Raw genomic sequence first — 25,714 nt, forward strand, 5'->3', positions numbered from 1 at the left:
GAGGCCTTTTGGCTGTCTGGGATATTTTCCAGCATGTATGTCTGGGCTTATCTGGAATCCCTTTTCCACCCTGTAACTCCCTGGTCCTGAAATAGCTTATAAAGGCACATAAAGGCATATAAAAAGTCCCTGATTTTAGAGAGACGCTGTATGAACAGGTCTGCAAAATGAAACCCAAAGATTTGGGCATCTCCTGAGAGCTACTCAATAGCCCCAGCTTCCGTGATCCCTTCAGCTGCTCAGCCAGCCTGCTAAACTGAGCCTCTTACCTGGCTATTTACTTTTGTGCCCTTCTCTCTGCACAGAGTTTGCCTTTTGTGCTCGAACCTTGCTTAGCTGAATTTGAAAGTCTAACCTTCCTAAACAGTCTTTGAATCTCTCCTAGTTTTCCAACCACCCAAACACACCTCTTTGCATTTACTGCTTCCAAAGTCTCTCTTTTCTTAAATAGATGGCACTGTGTCATCAGTGATCTCAGATCAACCAGCCCAACTAGCACAAATCATGTAAAGAATTTATCAAACATTACCCTGCACCATTTTGTCAAAGCAGTACACTATCCCATGAGTGAGGCTTATGGGTTTATACCAATAGTAGCTGTTTTTTGCTCAGTGCAGCTGTCTCAAGTTAATTTCTCATTTCAGTAGCTCCTTTAGAATCATTAGAATTTTAGAGTAATCAGCCTAAGAAAGAATAGAAAACTGCCAATAATCTGCCATGTAGGGACAAAATGTTTGAAGTAGATACTAAGGAGTCAGCCTATGCACTAAAGCATGATGCATTTAACATCCTCACTTCTTAGCCGTACCACAAGATGGCACGCAAAACTTAGTGCAGTGCACATTCACCCCTCACAAAAAATGTAAAGGTAAAACTAGAATAGAGTAAAAGTTTTCCTATGGAGCAATGTGCACTTGTCTCTGTGTGTGCAGGTGGGGTTTTATGCACATATGTGTGGAGGGAAACTAAGGAAAAAATTCATTAGTGGTATATTCCTGTAAAATGGATGCTGAAATGGCAGTATCTACTATTTACCTGAGCAATGCCATGGAACTAGCCCGCTATCTCTGAACGTAAGAACATTTAGCCCCCTTCACTTGGTCATTTAATTATTTCAGTAATATTTTGCCCTTTTTCCCAGACTTTTTCAATGTCATTTGGAATTGGCGATATTTTATGATTTATCAAATTTTATTCACTCATATTTCAATATGTAGGTCTTGAAGCTAAGGAAATCATGGCACCATAAATTAAATGTCAGGCTGTTTCTACTTCAAGGAACATTCATTTTCTTTGAACTCCAGATGTAATACTATGCATAGGTTAAAAGAAAATGTAGCACTTATACACAGAAATATACAACATATAAATGTTGGTTATTTTTTTTTAACCCATGTTCGTCTTCTCTAATGTATAATTTCTGTCACTGACTTCAGGAGAATCACAGCTTCCAAGTTAAAATTATCTTTATCATTGCCCACCATTGGCATGCCATAGCATCACCACAGTGCTTTGCCAAGCACTTCCAGTCTAATCTGAAAGGTCATTTTTCTCTCTAGGATGGAGGTGATTTAGTATACATTTTTAATGATGTTGTAGCTGTTCTGGTAGCTTTGCTGTTCTCTAAATTTTTTTAAAAATAATCTTTTGGGATCGATTGCATCTAAACATCTTCAAAAAGGGAAACAAATATTTATTTTCTGCAGAGACTGTTATTCTAACTTAAAGGGTCAAATGCAGAGAAGGTTTCTCTCTGCCTCAAAGATAGGATTTTATCCAAGGTTAATAATGATACTAATGCTTCATAACAGTTACTGTCTAATTTTTCCAATCACCATCTTCAACAAATTTTACCTAGAAATGGTCAAAGTATTTCAACAAAAATATAAAGCATCTTAAATTGACTGTTTCCAATATAAATTAATTATAAACCTCCTTCTCGTTCCCTAACTCCTGTGTAGCACCAACAGTAATTCCTTAGAGATGTATTTGAGTGGTCCACTTCAGTGTTTCAACAGAGGTAACTGCATCACCAGAAATTACTAGATAAAAAAAGCCCCCGAAACCACACCAAAGAACTCCTGTAGTAATGAAGCTTGTTTATTTGAGACTACTGCTCTTGTGAGAAAGAAATGACATCTCCCACACCCTTGTAACATCTTCTACTCTATGGCTCACTCAGCAATACAATTTTAACTGGAACTGTGGGAGGCAATTTTAATCAGAGAAGAAAAACAGCTTCTGAAGACAAAGTCTTACTCAAGGTAAGTCATGATGAAGACTTACTTTTAAGTTGAAAGTCTGCTTTCTTCTTTTACTCCAGTTAGAAAAAAAGAGCCAAGCTTAGAGTCATGATCCATTACACTTTGTAGGAAAACTTTCAATACGGGAAAGATCTTGCAAACTGATGGCACTTATTCTGTTGTGCAGAGCATCCCTAAATCTGATTATGAATGAGAATGGATAAGACAAGGAAAATTCCATTTTTTTAGAGGAGATATTTGCACCTTGCTGAATGGGTATCTGACAAAAGCTTTATTTTAACCTTGCTAAAGCACACTGAAAAATGCAAGGTCTTTGTGCTAATAATAACATTTCAGCTATTCAAAATCAATGCAGATTTTAACATGGGGCTGTACATAATCAGGTTTGGAAGCTAAGCTTGGGTGTAAGTTGTTCTGTAAATAAAATATACAGCAAGTGATCAAGTCTAAGCCTGCAGGTGTATTTACTCAACTGTGTAGAGAGTGAGTGCAGCAGCTACTACTCCAAGAGTAGAAGTTCTTATGTTCAGGACTTCTAAACCTGGCATTTGGAAACCTGCAAGTAGTTTGGAAGTTCTCACTGGATTTTGCAGCTTTTACACAAGCCTGACATCACTGCAATGGTGTCTCTGTGATAAGCTGTGATTATGTCATCAGTCACAACTCCACTGCAAGAGCAGAAGAACCTTTCCGCCTTCGTACCTGGTCCATCAGATTTCTTCTTGACAGGTTCCTCTTCACTGTCTTCACAGTCTGCATCAGTACCACCTATGGAAAACAATGAGCAAAAGAGTGACTGCTATACCTACAGAAATGGGGGTGTAAATGCCATTCAAGATGCAAAATGCTATGGCTACTAAGCAGTAGTGACTAGTTCCTCACCCATCACTATAACAGGAAGCACATTTCCATTTCTAAAGGACTCAAGTGAGGGGATGACCCTGTCAGCAAAGGATTTTGTGGATGGCTGCTCCCTCTTGCAATTTGCTGTGGCGTTTTCTTACTAAAAAGGCTGCAGAGCAAGATCTTCTGCTGGTGTAAATCCAGGGAATTTCTCAGTCATGTCACTTCCATCCTCAGCAGACTCACCTCCTACTAGCTCACACTATAGCTCATTTATTTGGCTTCTGCAAAGGGCAACCTGATCAGTGCTCTGATCTCCTCCTGCCTATGTCCCACAAAACCCAAATGAATTGAGTGGGATCTTCAGGTTGAAATGAAGCAGTAGAATTGGTTTGAAATCACCAAGCGCTGTTATTTAGTCCTGTAGCAGAAGAGTGACCGAGTCACGGGCAGAACTGAAAGACAGACAAATGACTCTCCATCTGTCTAATATCTAACAACTGCAGCTACAGCTTCAGTGGCAGCAGTCAAATTAAAGCTCTCTCTTTTCAACTGGTGAAGGCAGCAAATGGAGGAAAAGTCCAGCTGATTCAGTCTGAATAGGCCCTTCTCTTCTTCATTTATACTGACCAGAAAAGCTCCTGAATTTTTGTTTTCTAGTCTTGCTTAAAAAAGGAGCAAAAGATGAAGATATATGAACCACTTATAAACTGCTGTTTTCTTTTTTATTTTTTCAGAGGCATGTATGATTCTACAGTGCCAGTAAAACCCCATTAATATTTGTATGTTTTCCTTTTGCTACCTGCTAAATTCACTGTGAATTGACAAGTTCATTGGTATTTGTGTTCCTCAGTGAGTACAGCATGGAAAATGAAAAACATTTCTTAATATTCTTCCCCATATATCAACTTAGTCTTCTTTAGGGAACAATATAGGAAATGAGGCAAAAAGAAATAATATGTGGCTATTTCACTGAGTTTTTCTTACAGCTTCACTTGAACCACAGCTCTTCAGGAACTTCCTCATGAAATAGTTCTTCAACACAAAACGTAAGTCTGCCACATGCAAAACTTTTCCTAGGAATACATATGAATTTGTCATCAAAATGAGAGACTTTGAGCAACCCTAGAAAAACTTCCAGAGTAAGATAAACCTTTTTATGAGGTGAGCAAGTGAAAAGGTAATGTCCTTGCTCTGCCCAATTCTGACCAAACACCTAACATTTACACTCTCATATCCTGGAGAAATGCTGTTAACTATCAGGTTTTTTAGCTTTATAAAGTTATGTCTTTACAGGGTTATGTATTTCTCTTGCACGCACTACTTCTACAAATATTTTCATATAACTGATGTTTTCTGCAATGTGTTGAGTCTTCCTGTTTAGCAAAAGCACGTGCCTTGCAATTTGATGAAAACATATCTATCTCCTCCTCTGCTTTATCTCCCCCAATGTATATTGTGTGGAATGAAGGGACAGAGCTCTGGCCGGCCTTGTCATGGGGAGAGACACCAAGCCATTTCTCCACTTTCCTGCCAGAAGTGAGAGCATTTGCCCTCTAAAACTCTGCTTCCTTTCACTACCAGGAACAGGCAGTCTAGGTAACAGTCCATTTTTTAAAATACAGAAGTCTACCCACCATCCCCAGATCCTTTTCGTCTTCGCTTCTCCTCTTTGCCAAAACTTCTCTTCTCTTTGCGCCTCTGTCGCAGTGCTGTTTTTGGGTCAGTAATCCAGGCCTGATAAACAAACTGGAAGGAACAAACCCATTTATTTCAAGGTTCTTCATGTTTTGAGAGCAAGCCATAGAATCAGCCACAAGCGGGATTATAGAGTTTGAGTAAATACGTTCAGATCTGCAGGGGTAGAGAAATATTTTTAATCCCAAATCAAACACCTCCCCTGCAGGTCTGCTGAGTTTTCGTGTGCTATTTTTGCAAGCATAAAACCAAATGTGAAAACACTTGTGGGTGAACCAAGTTTCATTAGAAGCCACAAAAATTTATCCTCTAAACTTTGTGAATTAATACCCCGTTATGCATATGGGCTACTTAACCTGAATTTCTCAATTTAATTCTGTATTTCTACTTTATCGTTATACAGGTAAGATGCAGAGTAATGGAAGCATTAAGAGAAAGTGCTGCAGTCAACTAACAACAGCATCAAAAGATGTGGTGATACTTCAGTACAGGTTTTTGTGCTTGTACATTTTTCATACTTCAGGTGTTTTTTTCCCCTCTACAGACCCCAGTGGAACATTTACAAATTCGCTATCTATGTGCAGTTCCAAACCTGGCAGTCAGGAAAACCTCAAATTTCATCCCAATTTTGACAATGGCTCCCTTTGTTGCTTCAGATAAGTCACTTACGAATCCTTCTGCTACTGTTTTTCCAATTGTAAAATGAAGACAGGAATACTTACCTATATATCAAGGAGATTTTATGGGGCCAAATCCTGCTCGCAGCACTCACCCAGATCAACAGACTGTTGACCTGCATGACTACATGAAGCATGGAATTGGCTCAAAATATTTATAAATGCTATAGCAATGGGAAAATTAAGAAGGAAAAAAAAAAGCTCCAGCTGTGGAGGAAGCGTACAGAAAAAAAAAAAAAAAAGCAGTAACACTTATATCTTTTTTCCCTATATAAGATAAACAGAAACTAAAGAACTGTAAATTCTCCATAGCTGCTTAAGACAAAAGATGTTCTTTTATTCCTTTATGGTTTTCATTAAAAAGTGGTAATCATTTTCAGTTGGCACTATATTGGTTTCTATTTCTAGGCAACACAGGCTGGTAACAGAGACAGGGCAGGGAATCACACGGATGCAGCCATAAGGGTGAAAAACAAGCACAGTAACAAAACAGCTCTTTTAATTCACAAGACAAACATGCAGACAATGACAGAAACACACGTGTTATCTCAGTGAAGCTGGAGCTGCTCCTTATAGGAGCAAATGGTAAAATTTTTATTTGGTTTATTTATATTTTTAAAATTGCTTTTGAACATTGAAACCAATTTTTAAAAACTGTCAAATTTACTTCAAATGAATTTTAAAAGGAAAAATACTTAAAAGACTTTGTTCTGTTTTGTGAACGTATAAAACAACGGAGAAGAAATTATTTTGGTACTGTTGATAAGAAGGTCCTCTTCCAAATGTCTTGAGATCTATACATTAATTTTCACATTTGACTTGTTCAAAACAAGCACCACATGAGAAAACATGTTGAATCAGAGGCACTGGTTTCTCTTTGCTTTGTAATAGGTGTTTTCTAATGAAGGTGATCTGGAGGAATGGTGATAATTTAGTGAACTAATACCATATTACTTACTGAAAGCCTGAAACTGTCAGTATCTACTATTGAACAATTAGCTGAGAAATTGTATGCTATCCACAGTCACAGTGTGAATAAAGAAATTAGACATAAAAGGCAGACTTGGAAGAGGGTAGAAGATTAAAATGAAGAAAGGCCATTTGATTAATAAATTTAATGTAACTACTTATGCTAAGCAGTGGATATTTTAAGAGGTGACTGGGTGCATACAAATGTATTACTTTAGATTCTTACCACTGGACAAACTTCAAATGCAGTATCTTTTAGGCTTTAGAGCTAGTACGCTCAATCTGTAATGCTCACTCCTTACAATATCATGTTACATGTATGGAGTGCAAAATCATGAACAGTGCCCAAAGGCAGGAAATGCTAAATGTATTCAAGGAGAACAAGAAAGAAGATGCACAAATTTTTTTTATGATGATGAAGGCCAGAGGAGGAGGGAGCTAAAAAGGGGTTTGGAGCAGAATGTGTGTTTTACAAATCTTTTACCAGCTTTCTGAGATCAGTTACCACGGTGTCCAGAAGATACATGCAACTTGATGTGACCATCTTGTCTAGCAGTATCAGAAGAAAATGAGAATTTGGGTCTGCATTTTCTCTCCAGGGTTACACTTAAAACACCACTTTTCTTGTGGCTTAACCATTCCGAAAGTAGGAAATGTAGTGCATTAAGTAGGAATGAAGCTTCCCCGTCATTATTCTTTTGAATCATTCATACAAGAGGAAGAATGCAGACGAAGAGAGAGACATACATTATATCAGGAACTATTGGATGGGTCACACACTGAGCAAAATGTCAAGTACCTTTGCTGCTTTGATTAAATACTGAAGAATAGTTTTGGGTAGTTTAATGACAGACTTTGGCAAGGCTAAAATGGCTGAAGCAAATTTCCCAATAGCTCTCTATAAAGAAGGACAAAGCAAGAGCAATTAGTAGAAAACAAGAAAATGTTAATAAAAAGTATCTACCGAATGATATTATCTAGATTATTAAGAACAGATTTACATTCATGAAAAACGACCATTTGTGATGTTCAGAATAAAATTTCAGTGAGATGATTCTCAGCTGCCTGTGTTCTCTAATAAATAAAATCTACAAGTTAACCCTTGAAGTGGCTACTGCACACAATTCACACTAAAAGAAAAATCAACAATTAAAAATAATTCTTTAGCAGATACTACAACGAACAAGTTCACTTTGCTAGTATTTTTATTAAGACCATGTTCATGGTGATGGAAGGTGAATAAGGTATGATGACCAAATGATGAATAGGCTTTTCATAAGCAAAACCATTTTTCTTTGCCATACAACTCCCCTCCTACATAAAGACATCCAATACCTTCCTGTTGTGCTCATTGCGGAACTAGCCACCTATACAGAACGTCAGGCCAGAATTTTGAGAGACCAGATTTTCCAGTCTCAGATTAAAAGTTTCAGGACTGAGATTTAAAAAACAAGACCAAACAAATAAAAAAACCCAAACCCAGAGTAAATGAAAGAAATCTTATTAGCTTCTGACCCCAAATTCAGAACTCTTTAAAATGTCAGTGCTTGGAATCAGCACATCCGAACAAAATGTTGTCACCAAATTTTTAAAAAATCAGCAGAAACAAGAACGCAAACTTTCCTCTACACCTGCATGAAAACCAAAAAGAAAAATAACCTAGAAATTCATGAGCCATTTCTATGGTCTGAGGTGTGTTAAATGCAAAATATACAAAAATTAGTGTAAATAGTAGAAAATAAAACTAACTTATCACATTCTTTTTCATCCAGATTTGCTTTGCCTTTCTTAAGATCAGGAAAAAATTCTTTCATGACATTACCATGCAGGCAGTTTAACAAATGTAATCAGTTTGTAATGTAATGTAAGTATATAAACTAAAGGCGCATTGCATCAATGAATTAAATAAAATATTTATTCTTGTAATTCAGTTATGTGGTCTGGGAAGCTTTGCTTGAAAGCTATTGGCATGAGGAATAGAAGAGCATGGAGGTAATTTCTTGTTCTTCCTTGGGCTGGGCTTTCAGTAATGCACCAGTTCTGTGGTGATGTGAACTCACATCTGGATAGGAATACTCACCTGCAAAAAGCTACGCATTTGCTTAAGCTTTTAAAGTTAGAGATCTGGAAAAGTTCCGTGGTATTTCAGAAAATTCTTAATGAGTAAAACTTTAATCTTAGGAAGATTAAAGCAACCCTACATGCATGAGGATTGCACTAATTCTTCACCCAAGTTCTTCACTTAAGCCAGTGAATTCAACACCTGGTACTGTCAAACATCAACCAGTCTATTTGTAGGAACCCAGTTAGGAAACTCCAGCTATTTTTTGAACAATATCCTCTTACTTCATAAGGTCTGTTACTTAAAATGCAAATAGATTAATTAACATCCTAAAAAAGAAAGGAGATAAAATGACATGATCTCCTTTTGTAATTTTAAATGATAAGCTCCTTATAACCCAAGGATGTACTTTTCTGGTGCACTAGGATGAAGAAATTTTTTTTAATGTATGTATTCTTTTCCATGAAAGGTCACTTATTTTTTGAATCCTTTCTTCATGGAATGATAACTTCTACTAAGAGAAACCACTAAACAGAAAACCACTGAAGCATTGTACAGCAGTACCCTCTCACTTGTCTTTGTTGCAAAGCAGAAAAAATAAAGCTCAGATTATTAACCTTTGTTTTTGCATTTTTGTTTTCCTCAGGCATAAATGAATGAAGATATGACTTCACTATAGTTCCTGTGGGAATCCGGCAATGCTTAAAACAGGCAAACCTGCATTTTGGATCGGCAAGAAATTTAATTTGCAATATTTTTCAGGTCTACTTTAGATGTACTGGCTGTTTTAACATATGTGCCTATGTTATGAGAAGCCTACATTTTTTTTCCAGCTATCAACTAGAAAGCAAATTACCAAAAAGTACCTGAAATGCAGATTTTTTTCGAGGCTCTTCCTCTTCTTTTTTCTCTTCTTCCTCTTCCTCTTCACTGTCCGTCTCAAACAAATAATAATTTCCACTTCTGACCACTAAGTGAAACAAAATATTTTCTTACTTTTCTGAAAAGTTCTATTCTCAACTGCCCCAAGAACTATGAACAGCCAGCCAGTCATTTAAAAATTCATAACCAGGAGAGGTGAAAACAGAGAAGAAGCAAGAGATGAAAAGGTCTCAGGCAATTTAGTTGATGTTAGTCACAATACTTTGGCCATGAATGAGAACTGTACAAGAATGAAGGAAAACATCACCATGAGAAGAAAATGTAAAGAAAAAGCTTGAAGTGTATCAAGTGGCTAGGTTACATTTTTTTTAGGAAAAATGGTAGTTAAGTGTAAATTAATTGGTAACTGACAGTTATTTGAGGGAGTAAAAAACGCCCAGCAGGTAGATAAATCATTTACATGAACATAACCACTGGACAAAAAATACAGAACTTCTCTTTGAAATGCTGAGGCATCCTTTAAACTACAGAATGGGATGGTATTAGTTAATGCTTTCTTCAAACATTTAAGCTTTGATGAGATAATGGAAAACCTTGGTTTGTTTAAAACAAATCACTTGGATTCTATTATTGTGATCACAAATGAGTTTCAATTTTTTGCCCATGGATTCAGAAAGATTCTGAAACCTTGATACAGTAAAATATGCACAGTGAATAAGCTAGGCCTTATATCCTTGAACAGAAGCAATGTTTTTATTTCTCAGGTGGTAACAGGCCTACATGAAAGAACAAGGGAAAAAAATTTAAAATAAGGTAATGCGCAAGAGAAAAATCAAAATCACAGCACTACATTCAGCAGTGAAAACTGGTAAATTATTTCCAAATTTAAGCTGAAATATTTAAAGGAACAGTTACTTAGATGAAATGTCACACAATCTAGATATATGGAGCAATACATTTCTTATTAAAAATTATATTTAACCCTCATTATAGGTTTCTGGAAAAGTAACAATTGCTTTAATTCAATCATACCTTGAATTCTACACAGATCCTCTGTGCACAGATGACCACACATAACTACCATAGAAACTTCAGGGCAAGCACACTGTGAAATTTGCCAGAAGTCTATTGGATCATAACTTCAGCATCTAAAACTCCTTCACAGTAGGAATTTTGTGTCTCATGTGCCTAGTTATGACTTTTAACATCAATGAACGTCCTACAGAGGGACAGTCTGCTTCAGGAGTTCTAAATGCTGAACTGAGGTGAAAAGATTGTTCAGAAATTTCTTGTATCAAGGAAATTAATTATTTGGTACAGATCCTCCTAGGAATGCCCATTTAAAATGTGTTAAAGAGCCAAATGTATTTTAAGAGCCCGTAGTCTGCAGTTCTTCTTCATAAAAAACTATGTTGTAGTCAGCAGCAGAAACTGTCCACACAGAAGATGAGTGGGATAAGGTCTGACATCCAGGGGAAACCTCTACTGCAGTACTGTTCCTTAAGGGCTCAGAGTAGCACCTGGTCAGACCTGTAATGCCTGAGCCGGCAGAAAACAGATCTACAGTGATCTCCCTCCAAATTGTTTAGGTTGAAATGTATCTAAGGAACACTATAATGTAGCAGCTACATCTCTTTTACAACTAAAGAGGGAGGTATGATTGAATAGCAATAATGCATTCTTGCACACATCAAAAATGGAATAAGAAGTGTGTTAGCCACCTACAGAGATTACTAAAGAGAGCAAATTTTACCAGTAAGATACTTCATGGCCAAACTGGACTTGAGGGACCCCTCTCCTACTGCAAAATGGGACCTTCTCCTACTGAGAAAAGGGACTTGCAGGCTCTCCTTGTGGGATGAGATGGAGAAGAGAAGGGAAGCCATGCAGAAGTCAGCAAAGTCTCATCTTCTGCATGTACCCAGAGGGAAAGAGCTCCCCAGGACAGCTGTGAGCACCATATTTTGCACTACATCGGACACAACTCTGTGCCCCAGGAGAAGCCAAGGACCTCAAAACGCGTGGCCCTAACTCCTGCTGAACTTTGTGGGGCTCCATAAATAATCCACGAGCACAGGAGGAACCATACCTCCGTGCAAGGGAGGGTCTAAATGAGTGTGAATGAGGAAATCCACATTGATGTTTCCTATCTGTTCTACTCAGACCCAAATTCATAACTGCCTTTTCATTTCTTTAATATACAAAATGAGGCACCTTTCTGTATAATAAAATTATAACAAATGGTATAAAATAATAATAAAAATCTAAATTAAATATCAGAATTGGCAAAAAATTTCAAGCTTGAGTGACTTCAATATATACATACTTAGAGCCACAGCCAGAATTGGCAAAAAATTTCAAGCTTGAGTGACTTCAATATATACATACTTAGAGCCACAGCCAGAAAAAAAATTTCTGACATGAACAGGCATGTGCAGCAGAATGCCGCAGTTACAGCACAGTGTTTCAAAAAGAATACATGGGGAATATCAGCCTATTTATAGTTTGTATGCCTGTGAGCACCTACTGTCAGTGCCATGTTTTGGTGAGTGTGGACATAAGCCCCATGGCAGGCAACCACTGTTTGCAGGATCAGGGTCTGTGATGTTTCCCACAAGGTTTTGCATTATTGCACTAAATAATGACAAGAATGCTCACTGTTTAAATACCAAAACCCAAGTTGCCACCTAAAAACATTAAATAATGAGGGTGAAATAAGTAAAAGCCAGAGTCAATGTCTCTCTTTGAGCAGTTCTTCTTATTACAAAGAAGAGACTTATTTATTACAAACAAGAGACCATATCCCATTCCTTCAAAATCACTGTAGCTTGAAATTCTACAGTAAAATCTCACATATTAGTGTTTTGATCTGATTTGTCATGGTTGTTCCTAATGAAACTACAGGGCAAGAAGTTTGTTTTCACAAGACTTTTGAAAAGGGATAGGTCTCCTCTAAAGTGGCAGTGTGCCCTTTAGAAAAAATAAAAATAGAGGCACAGTTTACTTGTGACTTGATAGAAATAATCATGCAACATCCTGTTAAACACTGTTGATAAATATATATGCTGAAGTTACAAATAAATACACATGGATAAATGAAGCAGTACGTAGATGTGTAACAGTATGACTTGAAGTAACTCTTAAACTAAATGACCCGGTACAATACAGACATTCATATTTAACTCTGAGCAGTGCCATGCACTTGAATATTTTTTAAATCTTCACAGGTTATTAAATAGCTCATGACTGATTTCCTTTAACAAAGATCCAATGGAAGTACATCTTGAGATTGTAATCTACTCAGTTATTTTCTTTTACTCAATCCATAACACAGGCAAAAACTCTATTATATGCATGGACTGGGCTACCAAAACAATAAATCATAATGCAACAATGATACGTACAATATAGGCTAATAATCTCTTGTGCACAAGACTGAACCTATTTCTGCTCTCAGATAAATACAAAAAAATGGCAACAACAAAACAACCAGCATTAACAGTACATTAAAGTGAGATCAGAGATATTCAGCTGAGCTTTACACAGCCTAGTCCTGGGAATAGTCTTGCTGCCTTATTGTGGTACTCAGATTTCTACACCTGACAGTAGAATGACTGATGACCCATAAAACAATATGTATGATGTGTGTATATGAAAAAGAAATTATGACTAATCTAAGAGTGCATTGGCAAACCTTCACCTTCATATTTTTAAATAAATTGTGCTTTGCAGTAGGGGGGAGTTGAGAATTTCGAAACCACTTCACTCTTTTTGGCACATGTTTATCTGATTTGATATTTTTCTAAGAATACCCAAAGTGTCATGAGCTAGCTATGCTTCCAAAGCATAGAAGTTCAAAATACGGTTAAACTCCTTTAAGATCTGTCAGTAGAAATCATTTGTTGAAAAAAACAAGCCTTCTATCAAGTCACAATCATAAAATCAGGCATAAAACAAACAGGTCATGGGAATGCCTTCATTCTGGTCAAGGATATAAGGGTTAAATCCACATATTTGTAAGATGATTGAGAAAACCTACTGGAAGCATGATCAACCCAAGGCCGCCACCACAGCTTTTTTTTGCCCTTGGCTTTCTCTTTGTCTGCTTCTCCTAAAATAAAATATGTCCAAATATTAATTTTACAAAATGAGAACATGTTTCTTACACTGATAAATCATTTTTAATCTCTCTCAAAAGAGCTAAAATTTCATGAGCACATCAGATGTTAGATCTACTCAATACATTCAATATTAAAATTATTCAGAAGCATGACCAGTGAGCAGAAATACTCTGGTTTATGTAGCAGTAAAAATAACATTCTACTCTAAAACAGGTAAAAAATTCAGTTTTGTGTTTCAGAACATACAGTCACAGTTGGCTGTAATTTCAAGAAGAAAATGTTTTCCTTTCTCTCAAATCCTCTCACATTTCAAGCTCCAAAAATTTTAAATCCAGTAAGTGCTGGTCCCAAGTCAGTGCTGGAAATGTGACACTAGATAGGTATCATTTTATCTGTTGTCATGTTTAAAACAACATTCAAAAGTATAAAAATATTTCAGTGACTGAGAAAACCTCACAGCATCCAGAAAACATTGCTGGAAAAATGTGAATGCTACTTATTTGTAACACTGGTTTTTAGATAATTACTTTGTTCAAAAAAAACTTGTGTTGCTATTCAGCTCTTTGCCAATAACCTGAAGTTAACCAAAAGTAAACTCAAAGAAGTTTTCTCTAAACCTTCTTGCAGTACAAAATCTCAGATTTTTTTGGCTGAATCAAGCTCTAAACTGATAGACAGTTAGCAACCTGTTACATGACAGTTCTGAAGAACAACTTATCACTTGCCCAAATATTAGGTCTATTAGGTCCTCAGTGCCCAACTGCAACTACAGTACAGCAATAGCTAATGGTACCTTCATCATCTTCTTCAGAAACCTTCCGAATCTCTGGCCCCTCTGAGGACTCCTGGGTCATGCTTAGCAGCCTCTCTTTACCCTTTTTGTATTTTTGCTGCCTGGCTTTGATGCGATCCATTCTAGCAAAAGGAAGAATCTTATTAGATTCACATTGACACCCTTTTTGACTCACCTTGAAAAGCAAGTGTTCAACATATTCATACACACACACACACACACACACACACTCTTCAATATTTCTAAAGGAAATATCCATTCCACATTGTAATGAATACTACCCTTAAGCATAAGGAATTAAATGGCTCTGGAGGGACTGGCTGGAAGGGTCAAGCCTAGAGGTTCACTCACTAGTCAGTGAGAGCTTGTTTGCCTGCTATCACATGACTATTCTACTTAACCCACTCAACTATCCTATTACTATTTAAAAATTAAAGAACTTCTGTAAGGAGCCACAACACAGCAAGTGAAGATCTAAGAAAAAAATGATTTCTGCCTAATGCAGTGGTTTTCCTGAAACTTTTCACTCTGAACGAGTGATGTGGCTTTTCCTGCACTATTTATGCTACGTCTTCACCTTTTAACCTTTCATTTGTCCCACATATCTGGAAACACAGAACACTTAAGCTGGTTCAGTTTTGGCAAGATGTAGGCAAACCTTAAATTCTCCTTCTTGCAGTCCTGTACAGTTAGCACAATCTGGTCTTTTGAGACTTGCAAGTTTTCATCATTTGAAGAATAGTAGTAAAAAAAAAAGAAATAAAAAAGAATGCTATTTCAATATAACAATAAATGCAACAAATGATTCACTAATTTTAGTGATCAAAATGCACTTAAATACTTTTATTAGCCTGTCCATTTGTTAGGGAGAAACCACCCACTACAGAAGGAAAAGCTTTCATCTCAGCTAGTTACTCCATCATTCATCTGCTGCTGACGTTATGCTGTGTCAGTCAGAACAACTAGGTTGTTCAAAACTTCTGGCTGTGCTAATGGTACTCTTCATCCTAACCAGCCTAAACTGTATGAAGTACTGATACACACAACTGAATTAAAGTAAACAAGCACCCTCTATTGTTGAAGTCAGACATCCTGCAAATACAAGCTAGCAATTTTTATAGAAACATAGATTGTCTTTGGTGTTACTGCAAGCAGTATTGCCTCCTTGATCTAAAACTCTGCAGAATTTACAGAAAAGAATGAAGTCCAGGACAGGTAGTCCTGTCAACTGGGATAAGATTGATTTAAGCACAGCATCCAGCCCAGTACATTATCTGGTAGGAAACCCCAGGTGTGCATCAGAGTCCCTGCAGCTTTCTGATGCTTCTTCATTTCGCAGGTGTGGAAGAAGATGTCAGGAGTGGGCTTTGACATCTGGTTAGGGAGCAGTTATGGCTTTTCATGCATGGTGGTGGATGAGCTTTGAAAGCTTTTTGCAGTTCCAAAAGAAGCATGCTGGTTGCACACAAGAGAGAGTAGAGTGGCTTTTTGGCTGTATAAATGGAAAGGATCCCCAGTCCAGTTAAGCTAAATGCAAATATTTTCAGTGAAAGTAAACATATCTTTTTTTACACTCAAACACAAATGAAACAGAAGCAACAAGCATCCAGCAAATGCTACTAGGAATGCAGATATACAGAACAAAATCCTAATAGTGGTAAAACCGGTGAGAATGTTGCCAACCATTGCAGTAGGGACAAGATGCCACTCAGCTTCCTCAGACCATAGTGATTTCAGGCTATATAGGTGACTCTTAACTACAGCTTCTCTAATGAGGTCTCTTGCTGTTCCATTTTTTTTTTTAGACAAACTCACCAACTCCCTGTGTCTCAGTCTCCTATTTTCTAACCATCTAGGCTTCAGCCTTCAAATGAGATAGGATTAATGTGGCACTTCTGAATAGTAAACTGTCTGCCCTTGTCATGAGTTTCAAAGGGGATTTGCATTTGACTCTCCTACTCTTTTGAGTGATGGGGAGAGACAAATTGAGAGAATAACAGGGTAATGGTGGAAAGAAAGAAAAAGGAAAAGAGACAGGTTTATTCCTCATATTTCATCCACATTGCATGCATTCATACTACATAAAATAGGATAACACAAAACCACAATGTGAGTTGCACATCTATCAGAGAACAAAATGTAGCACAGATACAGATAGTCTCTTAGAAGACTATATGGTCATGTTCCTATGATACACAGGTGTGGAACAGTTAAAACCTCATCTTCTTCCCTTCCCATCATTGGATTTCTAAGGTTTAGGAAAACCTTCAGAATAAGCCGGGGAGTTCACTCTTTTCTCTTTATTTATAGGAAATATCTGTTTCCATTACAATTTCAGGCTCACTGAGGAACAGGTTGTCAGTACACTACATTCTGATTCTTTATGTTAACATCATAGCCTTTGGTCCTAGAAATGTAATTGCATATTTAAAAGAAAGTTTAGACTCTGAGTTATGTTGTATTTTTGGAAAAGATTACTCTAAAACCACATAATATCAGAATATGTAAGATCTCTGAATGCCCAGAGAGCAATTTCTGTAATTGCAAAATCATGCTTCAGAAACCTAATCAACATTCCTGTAAAAGGTGCCAGATAAACCATCAGTGAAATACATACACACATATGTCTAAGTCTATATATATATTATATATATTATATATATATATCTATAAATTAATTAAATACATACTGTCTTTTCAGTTGATCCATTGATTTTTTTTCCTCTTCAATTCTTGCCTTTACAGCTTTGACAATTGTAGCCTGGAAAAGCTCAGCACCCCTACAGCAGAAACAGGGGAAGAAGAAAGGAAAAAATGAGAAGAAATATTCATTGTTTCTAAGTCTCCCTTTTACCAGCTAATCAGAGAGAACTCTATGTTCCCTCTGTACACTACCACATTTGCATCAAATTAAACCAATCCAAGACCTGAAAGAGATAAACCAATTTCTCCAGAATACTAATCTCTTCACAGTCACTCATTTAAAGATCTGGGCCCAAATCTTGTGATCCCGACTCAGGCTTCAAGTTCCACTTGCAGCTGCTCAGGGACTTGAGTTTCCAGCCCTCAAGAACACAGAACACAGGCGAGTTCAAGGCTGAAGTAAGACTTCTTGGATGCCTCCTGGATTTGGTCTTCATAGTCATTTCAGCATTATAATTACCTTGTTCCCCTGCCTCAGTCTCCCTAGAAGTCGTGAGTAAAGTCCAGTTTTATCCAGGGCCATAATGAGCATAGCTTCAGCTTCACTTTTACATGCTGCACAGTACAGTGATTGCAATCTGATGACACAAGTCCTAGAGCAAGTTTCAGGTGTGCCAAAAGAATAAGGCTTCTAACTTCATTTCATTAGAAATGTAATTGACTGATTGATTTGGACGTTCAGATCATGTCTCGGCCATTACTCATTCACTCATTAGCTCTTGAGCTCTGAAAGAGTCTCAAAGTCTCTCACAAAGAAGTAGCATGGATTTAAAGCTTTTATTTTGTCAGGAATTCAGTAAGAACAGCTATAGTTTCAGGAGTCTACTTTTAATTAATTTTTCAACCATGTTTTCTGTGATGATACTGTATATACATAGGATAATCACAACTCAATTTTTTCACAGGAATAAATTCCAGACTGGTAATGATTATTGTCCCAAAGTATGGTAAAGTACAACAAAGAATGACATGCTGTCCCCAGCAACTTGATCAGTCATAAGTTCTTATGGATTATTGAAATCTGCCACTGGATCCTCATTGTTCTTGTTTGAACCACAATTTAGTATTACTTGGGTAAGGAATTTGTACTTCACAACATTAACTTCAACTAGAAGACGGGCTCAGACTATGCTGTTTGAATTCAAATCTGATATTCGCCATCGTCCACTTGAGTTCAAAGCTTGTGGGGAAGTATAAGTAACAGGACTAAAGAAAGTGATACTTCCTTGCCACAACTAGTCAGTGTTCAATGATATGACACTCAGTGTCTTTCCCCAGCCAGATGTCACAGCTTTTCTTTATTTTAGTTCATGTGACATTTTTGGAGTAATGATTTTTATGGCCTGTTGTCTCAGACTCTGATAGGAGTGTGTTTTCTTTCCAAAGCTTAGAAACTCTGGCATTCATTCTCACACATATCGATGTTGAGAGAATGCTGCAACACACATCAACTTTCACAGTTTTTAATAAGGGCTATGAGAGCAGCAGATGGCGTTTGGTAGGAAAAATGGTTTAATTTCAATCAGATTCTCAATTAATTTGTTTTCTTATGTGTGCTTTGTCAGACTTGGATTTGCAATGATGAACTTAGCATGGATTGCTTAAATTAACGTTAAATATCAAGACCCTTTTGGTACTACCTATCATAAATGAATAAGTACTGTACCCATGAGAAACTTGAGCTATTTCGCTGGATTTTTTAAAACTTATTTTTACCTTGATGCTAGGATCTGAGAAGCTTTTATATCTGCGACCACATGCAGGAAGTAGTAACTCATGAAGACTCTTCTTTGCAGCAGCAGGAAAGCAAAACATATACTGTCCCAGATGATTCCTGCTTCTCCACTGGGCAGTTTACAATCTGCATCATTGGTTGCTGGCAAAAGGAAACATCAGCATAAGAAAAGTTATATTAAGTATTCTTTTATAATGTTTAATCAATAAAATAATCTTAGCATTTAAAATTATTTGAATTGCTGTCCTTTAACTAGCTTTTTCTTAAAGAAGACTGACACACATTTCCATTTGAAGTACATAATATTTTCTTTTACAGCAAACTAGAAAGATTCCAACAATGTGATATCCTATGAAAACTGAGAATTCACCGAAAGCGAACCACTTGTAAGCAAATTCACCCTACTCTAATAAGTATTTGAAAACAAAGCTAAGGAAAAAGTATTTTTAGTTACCCTGAAATATTTGATTTCAGTATTTTCTAAAATGGTATGTTTCAATTTTATTCTTAATTTCAAAGTGACTTTTTGTCTCATTTTTCTATTAAGAACACTATCAATATCAGAAAGAAGTGTTTTATTTTTGTCAAAATAATTTTTTGACTGCAACGACCTAATATTTTTAATTTTCCTCTCCATAACTCAGGTCAATGTTTCTTTCCATTGCGTAAGAGAAAAAAATATTTGAAACCACAAAACTGCTTCCTTTGGGGTAAAAGAAGACAGGCAGAGAGGAAATCCCATTCCTCCTCTCTCCAATTTTTGGCTTGGGCTATTTCATTCTTTCTTTCTTCTTTTATTCTTTAAAAGACAGTCCTCTTGGGGATATTAAAAAATTAAAACTGGGTTTTGTGGAGCTAGACTATAAACTAAATAGCCTATTCTGCCCTACAGAAGAGAGCAGAAGGACTCAAGGGACAGACTCTGGCAAGGCAGTCTATTAGGTCTGGAAGGTCAAACTCCAAGAGCTTCAAAGCCTGCTGTAGCCACCCCTGGGGAGTCACAAACCTGTGTCTGAATTTCTGTTCCTGCTCAAAACGTTTTGGATAATACAAAAACTACTGGGCAACATTTATCTTGTGAATTTGCATCTTTTTGTTTCCTTCCTCCTCCCCACTTATCTATTAAGATCAGATTTGAAGACAGGAATTCAGAACTTTGCTGCAGACTCACTAGGATTAAACAGTTCTTTAAATTAAAAAACAAACAAACAAACAAAAAAACCAAACAAACAAACAAAAAAAACACTGAAAAAAATTAAGCTGTTTTCAAACCATCAGTCCAGGGTGTCAGAACAACATGGAGCCAAATTAATAGCTCACTGAGAGGTGAAGTGCCTTGCTTTCCATGCTTCATTCCTCCCTTCTCTCACCTCCATCTACATCTACTATGCGCTTCCTCTCTGTTATCACCACGAACATGAGAATAATTGTAAAAAAATAATTGCTTGAACTCCTTATGCCTGCAAAAAATTACCTCTTTTATGCTGGCTTAGCCTCTTGCCCTTTGAGCAATTGAATGGAATACCTGGCACACAGGGAGGAGTGGGAGTCTGCAGCTGGGAAAAGGTTCCTTCTCCTTGCAGTGATGGTGACCTGACATTTTAGTGCAAGTTGTACAGTGAAACCATGCCTGCAAGTATCATGGGTAAATTGTGCTAAGCACCAGCATCACCAAATTGTTAATGTACAGCAAATGCTGGTTGTGGATATGTGTGTAGGGGTGTCGATAGTTCTCACAGTATATGTATATCCTTTCATTCTATGAGATATTTCCAGTATTATTTCTTGCTAGACAACATAGGACCAAGCTGTATCAACTGAACTTTCAGGTATGATATTTTCACAATGTCAAAACTTAAATATGGTCAAAGATTTTGAAGGTGATTATTTATAGAAGATAACGAAAAAAATGAGTTATACTTACGAATACGGTAGCCTTTAACTGTACAAGCCAGGCTAAATGCTTGAATCAACCAGCAACTATTCTTAATTAATGATTCAATGTAGCCACATGCTCCTATCTGGAAATTAAAAGAACAGTTTCATATAACAAACCATATAAGAAATAAAGATAAGTATTGCACCTCTTTACATTACATGAGAATATTATGACTGCCATTGGCTGTACTACATCACCTTCATAAAACAGAGATTAGAACCAGTGACACATACCACTTTTAAATAGCAAGAATTTGTTCTTTTGATTATCAGTGATATAGAAGAGATGTGGGGTTTGTTTGTATTTTTTTTCAGAGGAGGTGATATGCCTGGCAAGTGATCCAATGAGAAAGCTAAGCAACTTCTGTAAGTCACTGACTTAATCTTGCAAACATACATGGACAAGCTTAACACACGCACAGGTCCACTGAATTCCCAAGCATAAAACAAAGCACATATGTAAGCACTTAGAAAATTTGCAAATTCAAACCACCCATAAGTCAATTTTATTTCAGTACAGTGACTATATAAATGTAAAAAGAAATATGTCTGCTCATTTCAGTCTAGCACTAAAAATGTTCAAAGCTAAAAAGCAATTGCCAGGAATATATCTAAATTTATCTTTCAAAAACATTTAAATTACTGACTTTTCTCAATCACCTATCAGTGCCACTGCAAGAATCTGTTCTAAAGAGTTAATTAATGTAAGAAAAGCTTTAATGTTTTGCAGAAGAATTTGATATTTAATTATCAAATATATCTGTTTTCACCTGAATTTCACACTAGTTCTGAAGGAAATAGGAAAGTAGTTTGTAAATTTTTAGTCAGCTTCACTAATAACATTACATCACACAACAACTGCACCTAGTACTAGGCTTGAAAAGTGTAGTTTTAAATAAAAGGTTTAATTCAACTTGCACTATTTATTGACAGTATGACTAAACTTGCACTTCTTACTCATTTCTCACTCCACTGAGAATTTCACCAGACTTCTAAGGAGAGACTTTACTAGGTAAATAAAACAGAACCTGGCCCTTTGAAAATAGCTTGTGAGCTTCCACAGAGTCCAACTGAATACAAGGGAGTACATTTTCCTATAATGTACATACATTACCATTCCATGGATATGCACTTGCACTTTCTGAATTAAAATGGAGCCTGCTTTGTGCTTGCAGAAGGCTGTGGTCATGAAAAAGGATTTTTAATGACCACTCAACACACTGTGCACACTTCCAATGAAACCACAAAAGTGTTGAGGGCAGAGGAAAAGCAGCGGCTACTTACTGAGAGGATGTTCTTCATTGTGATCACAAAAACGTTGTATGCAATCAGCCAATCCCAGTAACGCAGAATGCTCCTGATGGGCTTCAGCAACAGATCTCCACCAAAGAGAAGGAAATAAAAGCAGGCTACCAAGTAGCCCATGCAGAATATGCTGATCCTTGTGGTTCCCGTTATGAAGATTATAGTAAGCACAAACCAGAAGAGGTAACTAAATATTATCACCTTATACATGTCTAAGTAGGACCTGGAAATAAAAGAAGAAGTTACTGTTCTCTGAGGGCAATGCTACCTTTTATACACCTGTAGTACTGGCCAACAGTTATGCCTAAGTTGTGCTGAGCGTTCTCATTACAATTCAGCATTTGGGCATCTGCTTACAACTACACTAAGGTCAGTGGGTCTGCCTGGCTCATGTACTCAATTCTAGCTCATTCATGTGCACAAGTACCTTGCTACACTCTGTCAAGGTACTTTGCATCATGTGGGATTAAGCCTTATATCATAAAAGGTGGAAAAACATGTTCTCACCAAAGTTCATGATATAGTGATATTACCTAGCAATGCTACATATGCAATATAAAAGCTATCTGAGACCATCTTTAAAGAAGTCTGAGAAATACTGTAGCAAATCTACCTTCAAAAGCTAGCTACAGTACTCCACTGCAAACAATTCTGTATTTATTGCTGACTACTTGGGAATTAAGTCTGGTTAAATGCCTAGTTTTCAAAGACAACCGCTAAAAATATCTTTCTCCAGTGGAGATCAACTGTAAAAGTTTTGAGGGGTAAAAGGTCTCGACAGAATGTAAATGTGATAGAATTTACTGAAATGTTTGCCAGGAAGCTATGAGACAGAGCAATCTGAAATCAGCCTGGTTCACAGTGAGAAAGAGTAAGAAACAATTTGGTATTTTCAGATTCCTTAAAATCTTGACTTAATGTTGACTTGGTGAGCTTTCAAATAGGAATGTCTGCCAAAGGCAATACCAAATACTACATATAGCTAAACGCTGCAAAACCAACCAGTTCTTAGTTTCCCCTCATTTAGTGTTTTGATTCCAGATGTTACTGTGTTTTCAGGGTCTGTTCACCCAGGCTGTGAAACTGGATTTGTCAGGAAACCAGGCAGAGAGACAGCACGATAGGAGTGTACATATACCTAAGCCAAACCATGTAAGGAGTAAATGAAATAAATGCACTGTATGAAGCCACATAAAAAGGCCCTTGCTGCTTGATGTTCTCAGGCTCAGAACTTTCTAGGAGTGTGTATTTATAGCCCTACATTTATAGGCCTGTATTATACTTTTCACTTGCTGAAGCCAACCAAAGAGACATTTAATGAAAAGTAATGAGACAGCCCCTTTATGTTTATTTCCCACAAACATTTAAGAAATTTGTGGACTACTGCCTGCAAAATCTAAAAATGCCATGACTTTAGAGATGCTACTGGGTTCGGGGTGATAAAACATTAAGAAAGAATCTATATGCCCTGGCAAAACAAAGAAGTGAAAGACATCAGTTGAATGGGTCTTCACTAACTTAATATGTACTGAAAATGATGCTTTCATGATTTCTCAAAAAAACCCCACAACCATAAAATTTGGTGTTCCTTTAATAATAATTATTGATGTATGGGACAGCAAGGAAGAGATCATCTTCCTGATACTGTTCTAACACTTGGAATATTTCAAAAATCTTGTCCTCTGCTGCCAACAAAATTCATCAGTATCTATTGAGAAAAGCCCCAAATGGAACAAACAAGAATATCTCCATATTATTCAATAAAAATGGACTCTGACTCTTAAAGACAACTGGACCTGTCTGGATCCAAACTTTCTGACATATATACTTGTCATTTGGTTAAGTCACAGTCCAACAGCACAAATCGCTCAGATAGAAAGTTTCAGAAATTAGAGGAAATATAAAAACGAAGAGAATAATTTAGCCTTTTTTGCCCTGTAATGTTAACCATTTGCTACATTTTAGCAGTCATCTAAAGCAGTAAATACAACTGTTCTTCTCATTTTCAAAATATACATTAAATATAATAGCATTGGACATATCTAAAACAAATGAACAACAAAAGAGGATGTAAAGAAAAGCTTCTCCAAAGGCAGGAGGCAATACAACTGTGTCAAGTGACAAATGGTATAGTTCTTATACATAGAAATCTCTCTGATTTTTAAAAATATGTAAGCCTAATCACAAAAATGGCTCTCACGAATTCACTTTGAAGTGGACGTCTTACAAAATGGTGTTTGAACAAGTCAACCAGGACACATCTAACCCATGAATATCACCAACTATCCCAGGTACCTCGGTGCTGGCCCAAGAACAATGCCACACTGAATACAATAGACAGAAATACATCTGAGTAGTCTCAGGTAGATAAAAATATTACTTAAACAACACTTTCTTCAGTTGCAATACGCCAAAACTCCTTGTCTGTTGTAGTGTGGCATCACACATCCTCCTAATTTTCATTAATTATTTGTAACGGTATATGTGTCAAGTGTGGTAAGAGCAGGAGGGACAAACTGTCTTGGGGGGAGTTCTCAACATACTGCCTCTCAAATCGCTTGACATGCTCTCAGATGCAAATCTTTACATTCTGCCTTCGACCCCAGAAAGTTAGAAGTTTCGGTTCCTTACTCTGGAGATTATTATACAACAGTGGGAGGCTGAAGCTCAAAGCCACTCCAACAGCTAAAAAGACCCTATACAAACCCAGAAGATCAGTAAGGGTGTATACCCTCTGTTTGAAAACTTCTTCATAGACAGCAGAAAATGCTTAGGCTTGGATAGTATATACCGTAATTTTATGCTTTTGCTGCAGACCACAGAGCTCATTAGTTTAATGCCATGTAAACCTTCCAAACCTCATCTTCTAAGTGGTCTTTAAATCCACATCCAGTCACAGAGATGCGAGGTCACCCTCAGGATGTGGTATTTGACAGTACACCTAGGAAATCTGAGTAGCTGCCTCCCAAGGGGACAGCCCCACTCCCCTTCATCCCCTCATCACTGCATTGCAGCCCCTTCTTCAGCTTTGGCTCTTTGAATTGGTTTCAAGAAGCAAATTTGAAAAAGACTATTTATTTTGGGGGGGAGGAGAGAAGGAAGTAAGACTTTTCCGCCCATTCAGCCTATGAACCAACTCACTGCTGATGTGTTGAATGCAAAGGTAGGAGTGCATAACCAGAGGCCATGAATACAGACATGGATCTGAGGAAGATCAGCCACTACACCACTGTACTAAGAGAATCAAACTATGGCTTTTGGTAGCATGGTAACCTCTGAATGAGAAATTATACAGAAGAAACCAGAAAGATGACTGAAAAATAAAAAATGCTGATTTGCCAACTATGTAATTAGCAGAACCCACTGATACTCTGGATAACATTTTTGAAAAAATTACCATATCACCTTGCTCAAAAGCAAGGAAGACAAAGTCTGAAGTTCATTCCACCTATCCATGAAAGCCATCATAACCTCAGATGCCTTTCCATATCAAATTATGTGCCTTTCTTTACTAAAGCTTTATTGGTCTTACCATGATTGCTTCAATATTTTATTTCCACAGGATTAATTTTTAACTGCAATACAATCCAGCCTGTTGCAAAAAGATTGTTGTAGGTGCAGTTGTGTTCCCAGTACACTTAATGATGTGTTTGGCTATGGCCCGTCTAGTGTCCTGACCTCTGCCTGCAGGCACCAAGAGGTGCTGATGCTGCAGCTGACAATC

At 37.0% G+C, this 25,714-nt stretch overlaps 1 protein-coding gene across 1 annotated transcript in view; it reads right to left on the bottom strand.

The window, feature by feature from the left end:
- The window catches only part of PIEZO2 (piezo type mechanosensitive ion channel component 2), a gene marked incomplete at both ends in the record, with an annotated part of 302,122 nt that overhangs the window by 33,925 nt on the left and 242,483 nt on the right, over positions 1-25,714 (bottom strand). The window contains 10 exons of the mRNA XM_080364144.1: positions 2,967-3,032; positions 4,745-4,856; positions 7,251-7,349; positions 9,380-9,483; positions 13,435-13,506; positions 14,310-14,431; positions 17,000-17,089; positions 18,729-18,888; positions 20,672-20,768; positions 21,970-22,213. Coding sequence (XP_080220270.1) covers positions 2,967-3,032; positions 4,745-4,856; positions 7,251-7,349; positions 9,380-9,483; positions 13,435-13,506; positions 14,310-14,431; positions 17,000-17,089; positions 18,729-18,888; positions 20,672-20,768; positions 21,970-22,213 — 1,166 coding nt within the window. The remainder of the gene's footprint in view (positions 1-2,966; positions 3,033-4,744; positions 4,857-7,250; positions 7,350-9,379; positions 9,484-13,434; positions 13,507-14,309; positions 14,432-16,999; positions 17,090-18,728; positions 18,889-20,671; positions 20,769-21,969; positions 22,214-25,714) is intronic.

This window comes from Nesoenas mayeri (assembly GCF_963082525.1).
Source record: "Nesoenas mayeri genome assembly, chromosome: 2".
NCBI lineage: Eukaryota > Metazoa > Chordata > Aves > Columbiformes > Columbidae > Nesoenas > Nesoenas mayeri.